This window comes from Orycteropus afer, unplaced genomic scaffold (assembly GCF_000298275.1).
Source record: "Orycteropus afer afer isolate SDZICR_OR568_19922 unplaced genomic scaffold, OryAfe1.0 scaffold00015, whole genome shotgun sequence".
Lineage (NCBI taxonomy): Eukaryota > Metazoa > Chordata > Mammalia > Tubulidentata > Orycteropodidae > Orycteropus > Orycteropus afer.
This window is the reverse complement of record NW_006921602.1, coordinates 21,184,068-21,199,384: the sequence shown is the minus strand read 5'-3', so window position 1 is coordinate 21,199,384 and position 15,317 is coordinate 21,184,068. Positions and strand designations below refer to the sequence as shown.

Sequence of the window (15,317 nt, the reverse complement as noted above, 5' to 3'; positions counted from 1 at the left end):
CCCCCGTGTGTCCCAGAAGAACTGTGCTCCATAGGTTTTTAATGGATGATTTTTCAGAGGTAAATTATCAGGCCTTTCTTCCAAGGCGCTTCTAGGTGGACTCGAAATGTCAACCTTTTGGTTAACGGCTAAGTGTGCTAACAGTTGCACCACTCAGGGACCCTTAGATGGCAGTACTTTTAATGTGCTAAAAGGAAGAAAAATGGCTTTTAAAAACGTCTACCTTGAAAATACAAATCTGTATCAGTTGAGCTTTTATGACATGCCAAGGCAGAATAGCAACTAGTTTTTTTAATTAAAAAAAAAAAAAAAAAAAACCCAGTTGCTCTTGAGTCAGTTTTGACTCATGATGACCCCATGTATGTCTGAGTATATCTATTGTGCTTCATAGGGATTTCAGTGGGTAGTTTCTCAGAAGTAGATTGCCAGGCTTTTTTTCCTAAGGTGCCTTGGGTGAACTCAAACTGCTAACCTTTTGGTTAGTAGCTGAGTGTATTAACTGTTTGCACCATCCAGGGACTCTGTTGGTAGAGTGTGCCTGACTAAAATCTAGCTAAGTAATATCTAGGAAGTTAGGTGGTGTTTTCCTGGGGCTAACAGTATGTATACATAATATATACATGTGTATGCCCACAGACTTCATGTGTCCATGTCTGTGACTGTTGTAGTGCTGAGCTGATTACTAAGTTCTTATGTATAGTTAAAATATTTCAATGTAATCTTGTTTATTAATGGAAATCTGTAACTACATGTGTAGTACACTAGTAGTTCTCATAAGCATTGCCCTCATATTTATTTTTTTTCATTTTCTTTAAATCTGCTTTTTATTGCATTGCTGGAGAGAGCAGTTGTGAAGTTTTTTGTTTCTGTTTTGTGTGTATGTGTGTGTGAAAAATTCTAAGGAAAAGATGTGAGTATGTAACTTTTGCTTTGCTTTTTATTTTAAAGGAAATGCAGGCCAAGCTTGCAGTGCAGAAATTAGCTGAAAGGCTGAATATTAAAATGAAGAGCTATAATCCAGAAGGAGAGACTTTGGGGAAATACCGAGAAGTGAAGGATGAAGATGATCAAGCCTCTGATGATGAATTGTGAAGATGGGCATTGGATAATCTAAATCTTTCACTGTTGGGATGTCATTATTTAACATCAGACTTTATAACAAGTATCAAGATCAGTGTCAGACATTATAAAGTTGCACTATGGTAGCTATAAAAAAAAGCCCAGTTCATCTTTCAGAAGATGACTTTCATGTGCTTAAAAAGTTTAATATTTGACTATTGTGTTTAACCACATTGTATTGATGTTTTGCAGTATGTTCTGTATTGGTCTGATATTTTACTTTATAATAGACTACATTTTTTTTTCTTTAAACCAAATGAAAGCAGGTAATTTTGCTGCTTTCCTTAATTCTCACCTCTCAAATAAAATTTTCTTTCAGTGAAATACTTAGTTGTCCCTGGTATCACCTAAAAATGAATGAAAAGAACTACTTCCATCCTTTTTTAAGTAAAGAAGGGAGCAGTCTAGACAATTTTATGCATGTTTGCATGGGGTTATTGAGTGAAGTACCTAAAAGAAGCTCATAGGAAATACTTGACAAGTGTTTGTTTCCTCCGTCTTCCCTTAGGAAAAAAGTTAACCTTTTTTTCTGACTAGGAATAAAGAGTGCTTTTAGTAGATGCTACTTTTTGTAGATACTAGAGATTGGAGGGTTTTTCTAGGTAGTCATTTGCCTGGAGTAACATGAGGTCTAGCAAAAGGCTAAAATCTAGGTGAAGGAAGTAGCTGTGCTTGTTCTTTACCTAAATTGACTTCATTGGTTCATTCATGGGACATTAAAGTTTGGTACGGATTTTTTTTTTTTTTTTAAAGCTACAATTACTGTCTTGTCAATCCATCACTTTTTTTCCCCTAAAGGAGGGGCATAGAGACTACAGAAACCTCAGTCTCATATGTATACATGTTCATGTCATTTTAAGGGATTATATGGTTTCATTTTAAAGGATTATATGGTTGTTTCCAGAGAAAGTAACACTTACGTTATCAAAGATTTCTTTGTTGAATATGTTGAAGCCTTTAAAAAGCATTGAAAGAAAGAATAAAATATTAATGAGAGCAACTTTAGAATGGTAATGGTGATGATTTACTGGTATTCAAGTAACTTCTTACTTTAAAAGAGACTGTTCATATATGATGGGAGCCGTGGTCAAGCACTGGGCTGCTAACTGAAAGGATGGCAGTTAGAACCCACCAGCTGCTCTACGGGAGAAAGAGGTAGCAGTCTGCTCCCATAAAGATTACCCTGTGGGGCAGTTCTGTTCTGTTCTATTCTATGGGATTGCTATGAGTCAGAACTCAGTTGCAGTTGGAGGGGTTCATATGTGAAATTTGACCAAAAGTACATTTCCAACTCAGTGACCCTTGGGTTTCCGAGGTGGTATCTCTATGGAAGTAGATTGCCCAGTCTTCCTTCTGAGGAGTGGCTGATAGGTTTGAACTACCAGCCTTCTGGTTAGCAGTCAGATGCTTTAGGCACTAGGCCACCAGAGCTCCTGAAAGTACATTTAAGGCAGGTGTAAAAGTGATAGAAAGGGTTCAGTTTTATATCATCCACTTCCAGTTGTAGCTGCTACTTCCCATGGCCCCTAACAAAATTAAATGCAAATGTATACCGATATAAATTTCATTAGTTTTTAAAATTAATAGGCAATATCATAACGTAAAATTCTTTGGTCTATCTAACATGTTCTTTATAGAATAGAATAACATTTATGGAAAGGTGGATAATACAAAAGTGCTCACATGCATGTACACACAGTTCCCTATAATCCTGCCACCCAGAAAGAACTATTAATGTTTTAGTGTATGTATTTTTATTTTTCTACATATAGCTATACCTTTGGGAGCTCTGGTAGCATAGTGGCTAAAGCACTTGACTGCTAACCAGAAGGATGGTGGTTCAAACCCACCAGCCACTCCTCGGAAGGAAGGTTGGGCAATCTACTTCCGTAGTGACACTGCCTCGGAAACCCAAGGAGGGGTCGCTATGAGTCGGAAACGACTCGACGGCACATGACAACAACAACAACAGCTATACCTTTATTTAAAAAAAAAAAAAAGATCATGGTATACATTATTTCATAGTGTATATATTGTAAGCATTTCTCACATTAAATTTTTGCATTTTAGATGGCTGTAGAATACTCCATTTCATGGGTATGCCATAATTTTAAAAATCAATTTCCTGTTCAACAGTTCGATTATTATGTAACCTATAAGCAATAATATGATCAATATCTTAAAAGACAGCAACATCTATACAAAAACTATTGCTTTCAAAAAGATAAATTTCCAGAATGAAATTGTTAAAGGGTGTGTAAGTTTTTGAGAATCTTGATACACATTTTACTCACCACAAATGTAGTGTACATTTATGTTCCCCTAGCGATGTATCAAACCTCCAGAACTGATGGCTACTACTGCAAACCTGCAAAGTTAGTAATTCCAGAAAAGGGTCACATTTAAAAATTGTTTCTTTACTAGTTGAGAATTTTTTCAAGTTTTTTGGCTGCTTGCGTTCATACATTTATAGTCACTGCTTATTAATGTCTTCCCCTGTTTTCTTGGGGAGAGTGCCGTTTTACTGATTGATAAGTTTTTTATGAATTAAGAATGGCCATCCTTTATCATATGCTTTAATTTTTTTTCCAGTGTTTTTGCCTTTTAATGGAGTTTATGGTGTTTCAGTTTAGATATTACTCTCTTTGAAGAGTCTTCCTTTGCTTGTATGCATGAACATGTCTTTCCTACCCCAAGGATGGAGAAATAGTTATTCTTTTTTCTTCTAGTACTTTTATTATTTCACTTTTTACACTTAAAAGAAACCTTTAATCCATCTTGAACTTACTTGGTATTAGATAAGATAGGCATTTAATCTTTTGATTTTTTACAAATAGTTGACCAGTTGGTTCAATGATATTAAATATTCCCACCCCCGATTTGTAATACTGTAATGAATAATAAATTCCTTTGTTTCTTGGGCCTCATTCTGGGCTTTCTGATTTCTTCCATACTATTTTAGTAATTATGACTTTAATATTTGGTAGTACAAGGCCTCGTTCATTTTTAAATTTTATTTTGAAGTATAACTGACAGAAAAGTACATAAAACAGACAAAAGAGCAAACAGCTATGTAATGACAAGCCAGAAGCAGAAAACTACTGCCAGCACCCTAGAATCTCTCTGTTACCTCTTGACACTGTTTCTCACCAAGAGATAACTGCTATCCTGACTTTACGGTAATACGCCCCTAACCCACTTTTTAAGTAGTTTTACCAGTAATGTATGCAACAATGTGGTTGGTTTTAGTTTTGTCAAGGTTTGATTTTATAAAAATAGAATTATGCCAAATGTTTTATTGTGTCTGGTATCTCAATATAAAGTTCATGTTATGTGTAGTGTGCTTGGTTCATTTTCATTGCTGTATAATGTGCCATTTTATTAATACCATTTCTATTCAACTGTGATTGATACTTTAGTGATATTTCCGTGTTTTGCTGTTGTAATTGATACTATGATCAGCATTTTTATGCACATAAGACATTTCTATGGAGTCTATACCTGGGACTGGAATCCCTGGGTAGTGCAGATGGTTAAGTGCTCAACTGCTAGCTGGAAGGTTGGTGTTTTGAACCCAACCAGAGGTGCCTGAGAAGATGGGCCTAGTGATCTACTTCTGGAAGGTCACTGCCTTGAAGAAAATCCTATGAAGCAGTTCTGCTCTGTCTATCAGGGTCACCATGAGTCTGAACAACTGGGCAGCAACTAACAATAACACCTAAGCAGTCATAACTGCTGGGTTATAAAGTGTGCATATCTTTTAAGATTTTATATGCCCCATTCCCCTGCCTACCATGTAGGAGAGTTCTAGTTCATAAACACTTAGTTTTGTTAGACTTCAATTTTTAGCCAATTGATGTTCATATATAACAGTAGATAATTGTTTTATTTTGCATTTCTCTGATTAGTAATGACATAGTGAGCATCTTCATATATTTAATGGCTACTTGGATATCTTCTTTTGAAGTATGACCATTCAAGTCTTTTGTCCACCTATCTGTTGTGTCAGCTGTCTTCTTTTTCTCCTTGATTTGTAGGAGTTCTTTATGTATTCTGGATACTAATCTTTAGTTGGTTATATTTGTTATGAAAATCTGTGGGTTACTTTGCATTTTCTTCATGACTTAATGAACAGATTTTTAATTGTAATGACAAGTTTGTCGTCTTATGTTCAGTGTCTGTTGTGTCTTATTTAAAGGAGTCCTCCTCTAAAGTCATGAAGATATTCTCATCTTTTTTTTTTTAAGTTTTAGGAAATAAAATTTTATTTTCAACTTGGGTTTTCTGACATACAAGGAGAATGCTATTTAAAAAATACTACCAAGGAGGTAAAAGCAGCTGCTTATAGAAGGTGAAAATAACAAAATTTGGAAAGCTAGAAATGGCCCAGCCTTTGTCCAGGATTCAGTGGACTGCATGGAACACATAACTAGACTGAAGTTTGATGAGGGAAGAACCAGGTGGCCATTGATTGTTGAATGACTTAATAAAAGAATAAACATTTTAGTTTATTTTGACTCCTCAGTCTCAGGTAAGTTAATTTGATAGGGATAAGGAGGTAGGTGTTTTGTTTTTTGTTTTTAAATTATTTTTGTTAAGACTATACACAGCAAAACTATACCAGTTCAACAATTTCTACATGTCCAATTCTGTGACACTGTATTATTTGAGTTGTGCACCCATTGTCACCCTCCTTTCCTGACATGTTCCTGCCCCCAATAACAAACACATTGCCCCCTAAATTTCCTGTCTAATTAAGTTCCTGTTGTCAGTTTGATCCCATATAGCGAGTTCTTAAAAGAGCACAGTGCTTGACATTCTTTACTAGTTAAGCTAAAATATTTGGTTTAAGAAGACTTAAGGGGTTTAAGGTTTAAAGATTATCTCAGGGCAGTAGTTTCAGGGGTCCATCTAGCTTCCATGACTCCAGAATGTCTGTGTTCTATGAGAATTTGAACTTCTGTTCTGCATTCCCCCACCCCTTTCCTTTTGGTAAGGATTTTTAATTAAATCTTTGATCAGAACACCTAAGCACACGCAACAAATTAGGAGGTAGAACAGAAATACTAAACAATCATATCAGGCCAATTAACTGGGTTATTCCATGAAACCATGACCCTACCTCTAAACTAAGGAACCAGATCCCATGATGTGTTTGATTGTACACAAGCAGCTTCAGAAAAAGCTCTGTGTGTGTGTGTGTGTGGTCATAAACATGTCACGCAACTTTCACTGATTCAACTTTTTACAGGTGTAAAACTTATTGACAGCAATTAACGTTATTCAGCTGTGAAACTCTACCCTTAATGTGGCTTTTTTCCATCACTAAACCAAAACTCAGTACTCCACAAGCAGTAAACACCTCTCTCTTCCTCCCACCCCTGGTAACTACTAATAAACTTTGGTCTCTGTACTTTTGCCTGTTCTTGCCTTGTTCTTTTATGACTGACTTCTTTCACTTAGCGTAATGTTTTTAAGCTCCATCTATAGTGTAGCATGTATCAAGGCTTCATTTCTCTTAATGACTAGTATTCTGCTGTAGGTGTGTACCACATTTTGTTCATCCATTGATGTGCATTTAGATTGTTTCCACGTTCTGGCTATTATGAATAAGGCTGCAATGAACATTGTGTACAACTATCTGGTTGAGTCTCTGCTTTCAAATTTTTTGAGTATATATACCTAGGAGTGGAATTGCTGGGTCAAATGGTAGTTCTGTTTTTAGTTTTTTGAGGTACTACCACACTTTTTCACATCAGCTCTACCATTTTGCATCCACACCAGCAATGGATAGATAGAAGGGTTCCTATTTCCCCATATCCTTGGCAACAATTGTTATTTTCATTATGTCTTTTAATCTTTTATAATTTTGCCTTTCACATTAGGTCTTTCATTTCACCTGAAATTTATTTATGAATGTGTGAGGAAGAGTTCTGGGTTCATTTTTCCATATGACATAAAGTCTATGAAATGATGCCACTTTTCCTCACATCTTTTCTCCTAAGATAATCTTTGCAGCCAACTAGCAAGTGAGGAGGGAAGTCCTTCCCCAACTGCTCTGTAGTGCACTTCTGCCATATATCAAGCAGCTATATATGTATAGGTTGCTTTCTGGGTTCTCTTTGGAGATGAGATTTATTTGTGCTAATATTACATTATTTATGAGAGTTTTATGATAAGGCTGCATGGAGCAACCGTTTGTTCAATAGTGGCTTGACTGTTTTTGGTCATAGCATTTTCATTTGAATTTTAACATGAGCTTTTCATATTCTTGTCCACAGAAAAAATCCTTGGTAGTGTAAATTCTCCCTCATTCTTAAAAAAAAAAAAAAAAAAAAAGTTGTATTCTATCACTTATATCAATTATTTTGAAACTTTGGAGACAGTTATTTTGGAACTTTGCCACTTAATAAAGCAGACTTAATGTTTCAAGTAGGATGATTAGCTTATTTGGGTTAAATAGAAAATTCAGAATACTGTTGTAGTGTGGTTACCTAACACATTTTGGAGCTTTGATTGAGAAGAGTTAGCAAGCAAGGAAGACACGGGATTTTGAAAACATAATAGCTAAATGTAGGTTTAAAAGGAAAATGGAGAGAACCTGCAGTTATGAATGCTTACCTTCAACTTTCAAGTGATTAAGTCCAGAGGAAAAAAGTAAGTGCTAAAGTTTGGGGCTTAACCTGAACCCTGGAAGTCGTTATGAGGATTAATCTCATTATATATTAGTCATCTCTAGGAGTAATAATTTTTCATTTTCATGGGACCTGTCTAATCCACATCATTCCCTGGGGAGCCAAGAGGCTTGCAATGAGTCCATGTGGAAGGTAGGGAGCGTGTGGGATTATCTGGGTTTCCTATAGCTGAGGTGATTTGCTCAAGGTCATGCAGAGGCAGCCAAGAACAGCGCGCTCAGGATTTCTGGGCACTGGTCTGCTCCGCCTTGCACGTGAATACCACAAATCAGCGTTGCATTTGGGCTTCAAAAAGTGCTAATGCTAGGCAAGAGCTCGGATTACTCTGTGGGTATTTGTCATGTCTCTGTGATTTATACAACAAAGGAGTTTTTTCCTTCTGATGATTTTTGTATTTGGAATGTTCTTGCTTTTAATCATTTGAGGATTGTGTGACCGTTACTGCCACTGCCCATATCTTTACTTTTCCCTCCTCATTTGCTAGTTGGCTGCAAAGAATATCTTAGGAGAAATGATGTGAGGAAAAGTGACATCGTTTCATAGGCTTTATTCAGAGGACCAGGGGAAATCTGGCGGTTTATCTTTTGCAGGCTTCATGACATAGTTTATAACACTAAAATAAAGTTAAGTTGTTTGGGGGAGGTGGGGTGGCGAAGAAGATTCTGTCTTTGTACAGGAAAAGTTGAAGAGAGTACCTCGGCTAAATAAATAAGAGGATTATATATCCATCTAGCTTTTATGGAAGGCATATATAGTCATTTAAAAAATATGGCAAATCTCATTAATGACTAACTCCTTGACAGGAAAGAGAAACTTAGAGCTATTATTTTAATTTCTGGCTAAAGTGAGGAAGCTTTGATACTGTGCCGATGAAATAAACCTAGTGTTAGATAACACTGAACTAGAGCCAGACCACAAATCAGAAGCGATTCTGAAAGCACAGCACAAAAGCCTGAACAATTAAATATGATCTATTACTTCCCAGATGATTTTAGAAAACTTGGAATTAAAAAAAAAAAAAAAAAAAGACGAAAAAGAGAGTAAGCCACTGGAATAGCATCAGATTATAGATTTAGGGTTTAAATGCCACTATTTCCTTTGAATCCAGTGGGAAGTTATGTACTCATGACTATTAAGCCTGTAAGATGAGGTCAGGGACCTCTTACCTAATGTATGGGGTATGTTTTGAGAGAACAAAATTTCAAAGTGTGGTCTTTATAGAGCACTTTGAGGTCGAAAAGAGATTCTATATGGAAACCTTATTGTAACGATGGTAACAATTAAGATCGAAGTCGTTTAGGAGGTACCTTTTGGCATATGAGGTAAAATGCTTTAAAATCACCACCATATGAAAGTTTTAATTTAGTGTTAAAATTAACTGAGAACAATAGAGACTCCCTTGAAAAGCTATTTTGACAAGGGGAAATTAGGACATTGAGCTGAGGAGAGACCAGCTTCGTATGGAAAAATTTCACATTATTAAGGCAAAAGAATGAAAGTAGTAAATCAAGCCCTTATTTAGTGCATACAGAAATGCTCTTTAAAAGGTGGAGACTCAGAGCCTGGTGCTTATAAATTTTGTCTGAAAATATTGCTAGTAAATACATCAGTTCTCCTAATCAGTACCACATAGACTTGTATTGAATTACATAGCTTTTCTAATGATTGTGTTGCAGAAATGAAAACCTACCTTCTATTGATTATTTAGATTCTTAAGAAAAAGTTTTCTTTTGTTCAGCTACTTTGAGCAGGGCCAAAATGTAGCCCCATTCAGAAACTAACCAGCTATAGAAGGCAACTCTTATCTTAAGTTAGCATCTTTAATTCTTAGGGAAGGAAGTTTAGATACAATGTGTTCCACATTCTATAAAGCGGAAACTGAGGCTCCTAGAAGAATGGAGACTTGCCTATGCTGTTTAGCTGGCTCTGACAGAGCCCCAACCTTCTGCCCTAGGTCGGTGCTCCTTGCCAAATATGGAGTCTACTTCTAATTAATTGCTGAACATATTTTTGAAAAATTATAGGAAAAGCACAGTATCAGAAATCTATTTTCCAATTTTAAAACTGTAGAAATGTTTAGATGATTTCCTGATGACTGCAACTAGGTTCAGTTACTATAGTTTTCTTGACATGAAAATGGAAAATGTGCTGCCCATTGTTTATAAATATGACCCTTTTTTTTTCCTTTACCTTTTCAGTGCCTGACTTGGTCTGTTTTGGCTGCCCCTGCTTTCTCAACATCTTTTCCTTTAGTCTCCAACAGTTTGACTTCCAGCCACCTCCCAAAACATCTTACCCCTCTTTTTATGACATCTCAGTCTTCTTCCACCTTTCAAAATTAATAGGGGTCTTGGGACCTGAAATTACTGCTGATTAATTTGCATTGTTAATAAAACTTTTGCAAAGTCCAATAGCTTCTGTGAAGCAAATAAATTCGACAGGAAAGAAACTTCTTTGGGAATTCTAAAGTGCCATTTGAATTGAGTCATCTTAATGAAGTGTCTGTGACTAGAATAAGATGCAAGCTAACTTTTGCCCCTCCATTTTCTCTCTCTGGGAACAAGAAGGACTTGGATGAAAGCTACATTCTTCCTGGTGCTTCTCAGATCGTCTGACTCTGTCATCCTTTGGCAGGTGATCTCTGCTCTCCTTGTGTGCTACTGAGCATTCTGCAATCGGCCTTCAAGGAGAGGGTAAAATGTGGAAGTGATCAGTGGGGCTTCCTTGCCTTACTCTGGTTTTACACGTACAGCTGACAATCCTATTAGTACTTATTTCTTGGATTGCCTCTTGTGTTTGGCTTTCTGATCATAAAAAAATAATATTTTAATTACTGTCCAGGGGTCGGATCAGTACTGTTTTTCAAAGTTTCCACCTCTCAGGCTTATCCAGAAATGAAATCTGGATAATAGCCACTTGGAGCCCAACATGGTTAGGACGAGCCGTGGGTCTGTGCAGTTCTCAGTCCACAAGCTAGAACTCTGCTTTGTCTTTACCCTAAGAGAACACATAGAGAGCCCTGTTAGAATGGGGATCACCTTATGATTTATGGACAAAGGAAACCACTTTTACTTTAGAACTTAATGTAGTAACACAGTACTTAGAATGCCTCACAATTGATGGACACCCACCAGTGTCTTTTGATACATCCCTTGTGTAACATTGGTGTAGGCAATGATCTTAATGTATCATTTCTTCAATATGGAAGTTTATTTCAAAATGGGACATTTCAGGTGCAAATTGTGCAGATGAAAAGTAGGTGTTGGCATAGACCAGTGGAACAGAACTAAGAACCCATAAATAGATCTATCCACCTATGGACAGCTGATCTTTGACAAAGGGCCGAAATCCATTAAATGGGGAAGAGACTGTCTCTTTAACAAACGTGCTTGCAAAACTGGCTATTCATTTGCAGAAAAATTAAATAAGATCCATACCTCACACCATACACAAAAACTAACTCAAGATGGATCAAAAACTTAAATGTAAATTCTAAAAGCATAAAGTTCATCAAACAAAAAATAGGAAACTTAGGCCCTAATATATGGCATAAATAGACTATCAAACATAACTAAAAATCACAGACAGCAGAAAACAAATTAGATGACTGGAACCTTCTAAAAATTAAATTCTTAAAAATTAAATTACATCAAAAGACTTCTCCATTCAGAATAAAAAGAGAACCTACAGATTAGGAAAAATATTAGGCAACAACATATCTGACAATAGATTATCTCTAAAATTTATGGAAAACTCCAAAACCTCAACATCAAAAAGACAAACAATCCAATTGAAAAATGGCCAGAAGACATGAACAGACATTTCACCAAAGAAGATATTCAGGTGGCCAACAAACACATAAAGAAATACTTGAGATCATTAGCCATTAGAGACATGTAAGTCAAAATAATGAGATATCATCTTAACCCAGCAATAATAGCTAAGTTCCACAAGACAGAAAATAACAAATGCTGGTGAGGATGTGGAGAGATTGGGACTTTCATACACAGCCAGTGGGACTGTAAAATGATACAACAATTGTGGAAAATGGTATTGCCTTCCTTAAAAAGTTAGAATAGAAATAGCATTTGATACACCAATCCCATTACTAAGTATATGTCCTAAAGAAGTGAAAACCAGGATGTGAATAGATATGTGCACACCCATGTTTGCTGCAGCACTATTTACAATAGCAAAGAGATGGAAACCATTTAAGTGTTGATGAACGAATGGATAACCAAACTATGGTACATACAATGAAATAGTATGCAACAAGGCAGAATAGTAAAGAATCCACAAAACACCTCGTAACATGGATGAACTTGGAGGACATTATGCTGAGTGAAATAAGTCAACCATAGAAAGACAAACACTGTATAAACCCATTATTGTTAAAAGTCAAGGAAAGGTTTATACATGGAAGGAAATTTTCTTTGTTAGTTACGGGGGATGGAAGGGGAGGGGAGCAAGAGGGAACAGGAGACATGGAAAACGGAAAAGCAGGAGGACAAAGATAGGCAGCAGGCCTGGATGGACTGAACAGCCAAGGGGGACAGCCAGGAAATGTAACTTGAAAGAATTGCCTACACCTGCTGTCTCCAACTCCTCTTCCCATTGGATCCACTCCAATCTCAAGTATTTGCTCCTAAAACTCTCCCAAATCCTTTTGTTAAAGTCACCAATGACCTCATGTAACTAAATTCTATAGTCAATTCTCAGTCCTATTTTTTCTTTCCTCTCAGTAGCATTTGTCATAGTTGATCATTTCCTTTTCCTAGAAACACATTTTTCTTGGTTTTTGGATCACCACTTTCTATAGGAGGTATCCAGTGGCCACTTCCTCTTAGTCTCCTTTGCTGGTTCCTTCTCATCTTCCCAATTGTGAAACACTGGAATACCCAAGATTCTCCCTTCAAACCTCTTCTCCATCCATGCTCATTCCCTTGGTAATCTCATCCAGCTCATGGTTTTAAATATTATCTATAGATGATGAGTTCCAAAATTGTATCTCCAGCTCAGACCTCACCCCTGCACTCTAGATTCATTTTCAGCTGCAACCAAAGTTCTCTGAGGAGACTCCTGGGCTCTTGGGCTAAGAACCAGAATATATTGGTGGCTGTGGGGATTGAGGATGGTGGTGGCAGAGTTCTTACTTTACTATTAACATATTGAATAATCTTGGCCAAGCTACTTAATTTCTTGGGATTTGAGTATTCCAGTTTTTAAAATGAGGAAATTGATCAGCATGTCCTAGAAATTGAGAGAAAAATGGGATTTGGTAGCCAAATGAAGTCTCATGCTCTGTTGCCTGTATTACTGCAGGGTCCTCCTCTCTGGCCTCCCTGCTCCTGTCCTCCCACAATACAGTGGAATCTCAACACAGCAGCCAGCATGATTTTTTTAGACATGGGTCAAATCATGTCATTTCTCTGTTCAGTGCCTTCCAGTGGCTCCCATCTCATGCACAGTAAAAGTGAAAGTCCTTATAAAAACTTGCAGTATCACTCCACTTCAGTCACACTCATCTCTTCGTGGTTGCTGTGACATGTCCAGAGTGCTCCTTCTCAGAGCCTAAGTATAGCTCTTCTCTCTACCTTGAATGTCCTTTCCCCTGATAGCAGCAGGGCTGGTTCCCTCACTTCCTGCAAGAATCCATACACATGTCACCTTATCAGCAATGCCAGTGCATATAAAATAATCCCCACTCCTTGTTTTGGTTTTCTCCATAGAACTGTATATTCTCCTGTTAGTTGTCTGCCTTCCTCTATTAGAGTATGAGGGCAGGGATTTTTATTTGTTTTGTTCACTGCTCTATCCCTGCTGGCCTAGAATAGTGTCAAACACATTGTGGGTACTCAAGAATTATTCAAAGAATCAATGGAGAGGAGATGGAGCAAATGGAGAAAGGAAGGGAGGCCTTGAGGAGCCACTGTCTCACACATATGCCTGTGTGCCTCTTCACTTTGGCGTGTAATAGTAATGCCTAACACTTATGTAGCAATTTGTTGTTTCTGAAATGATTTCACATCTGTGGTCTCTCTGAATTCTCATACCTGCCCTGTGAGGTAGACATTATTATTCTAGCATTTTCCAGAGAAGGAAACTGAGGGTCAGGGAAGTAGTGACTTTCTCAAGGTTATACACTATTAAGACCTACATCTGTTTTTCTCTAAGTCAAGTGCCCTTTTCAATTTCCCATGCTGCCTTTCCTATTTTTTCTGTTTGTTTGAATTCTCGAGAGTTAGTGCCTGGCTTTTCCTGGAGTGGAGGGTGAGGATGGAGCCGGGGGTAAAGATGCCCGAGATCTTGTTAACAAAAGCCCTTACTTCATACTTCCTCTTTGATCATAAAGCATAGCTGTGACGGGTGGCAACTTTCGTAGATATATTCTTTATTGATAAGAGAAAACAAATAGGGAACAGAGGACACAATGCATGGAAACAGCCTAGGTTATAGCCCTTTTGTAGCTCTCAGAGGAGCTCTGGTGGCGTAGTGCCTAAGGCATTTGACTGCTAACTGGAAGGCTGGTGGTTCAAACCCACCAGCCACTCCTCAGAAGGAAAACTGGGCAATGTACATCTGTAGTGATATTGCCTGGGAAACCTAAGAGGAGTTGCTATGAGTCGGATCCGACTTGACAGCAGTGAGTTTGGTTTGGTAGCTCTTAGCTCTTAGATTTTCTCTGTGCTAGAGCCACTGCCTCACCTCAGAGGTCGGCCTGACACTTAGGCCACTGGCCTGCGTGAGCAGCTCTGATCCACCACTTACAGGGTGTCTTAGATTCCTAGTGTTGCTGCTGTTGTTAGATGCTGTCAAGCCAATTTCTACTCATAGTGACCCCAAGTGACAGGGTAGAACCGCCCTGTAGGGTTTCCTAGCCTGCAATCTTCATGGGAGTAGATTGCCAGGTCTTTGTCCTGTGGCGCCTCTGGTGAGTTTGAACCACCGACTTTTCCATTAGTAGCTGAGTGCTTAACCTAACATGCATACAAGTGAGTGGCTTTTAAGAGCAGAAGTTTATGTTTTCACTGTTCTAGAGGCTAAAAGTCCAAATCTGTGTCTCAGCCATGTCAATTCCTTCCTTGTCAGTAGCCCTGGGTATTCCTTAATTTTTGGGATCCTCACACAGTGTGTGCCCACGTCTGCATTTCATCTGTTGTTTTTATAACCCAGAAGTGATTAGGATACACCTTACTTCTGTATGGCCTCATTAACATAACAAAGAAAACTTTATTTCCACACAAGATTACATTTGCAGGAATAGAGGTTAAGATTTCACAGAGATTTTGGGGAGACACAATTCAATCTATAACACAGAGTATCCTTGGATAAATTACTTAACCTCTGTAAACTTCCTCACCTGAAAAGTAGGAGCAATAATCATCTCTCCTTCATAAGCTTGCTGTGAGGATGAGATAGTCCTTGTGACATGCTTAAGGACAGTGCTGGACACAGGAAATGTAAACAATTGTTAGATGTTTTTCTTCCTCCTTTCAGCTTGTC

The 15,317-nt window shown here is 37.6% G+C and overlaps 1 protein-coding gene across 1 annotated transcript in view; it reads left to right on the top strand.

Annotated features, from left to right (window-relative positions):
* Positions 1-1,092, top strand: part of POLR2M (RNA polymerase II subunit M) — an 8,510-nt gene extending 7,418 nt beyond the window's left edge. The window contains exon 4 of the mRNA XM_007958800.1: positions 949-1,092. Within this exon, the coding sequence (XP_007956991.1) occupies positions 949-1,092 (144 nt within the window). The remainder of the gene's footprint in view (positions 1-948) is intronic.
* Positions 1,093-15,317: the final 14,225 nt, after the last annotated feature.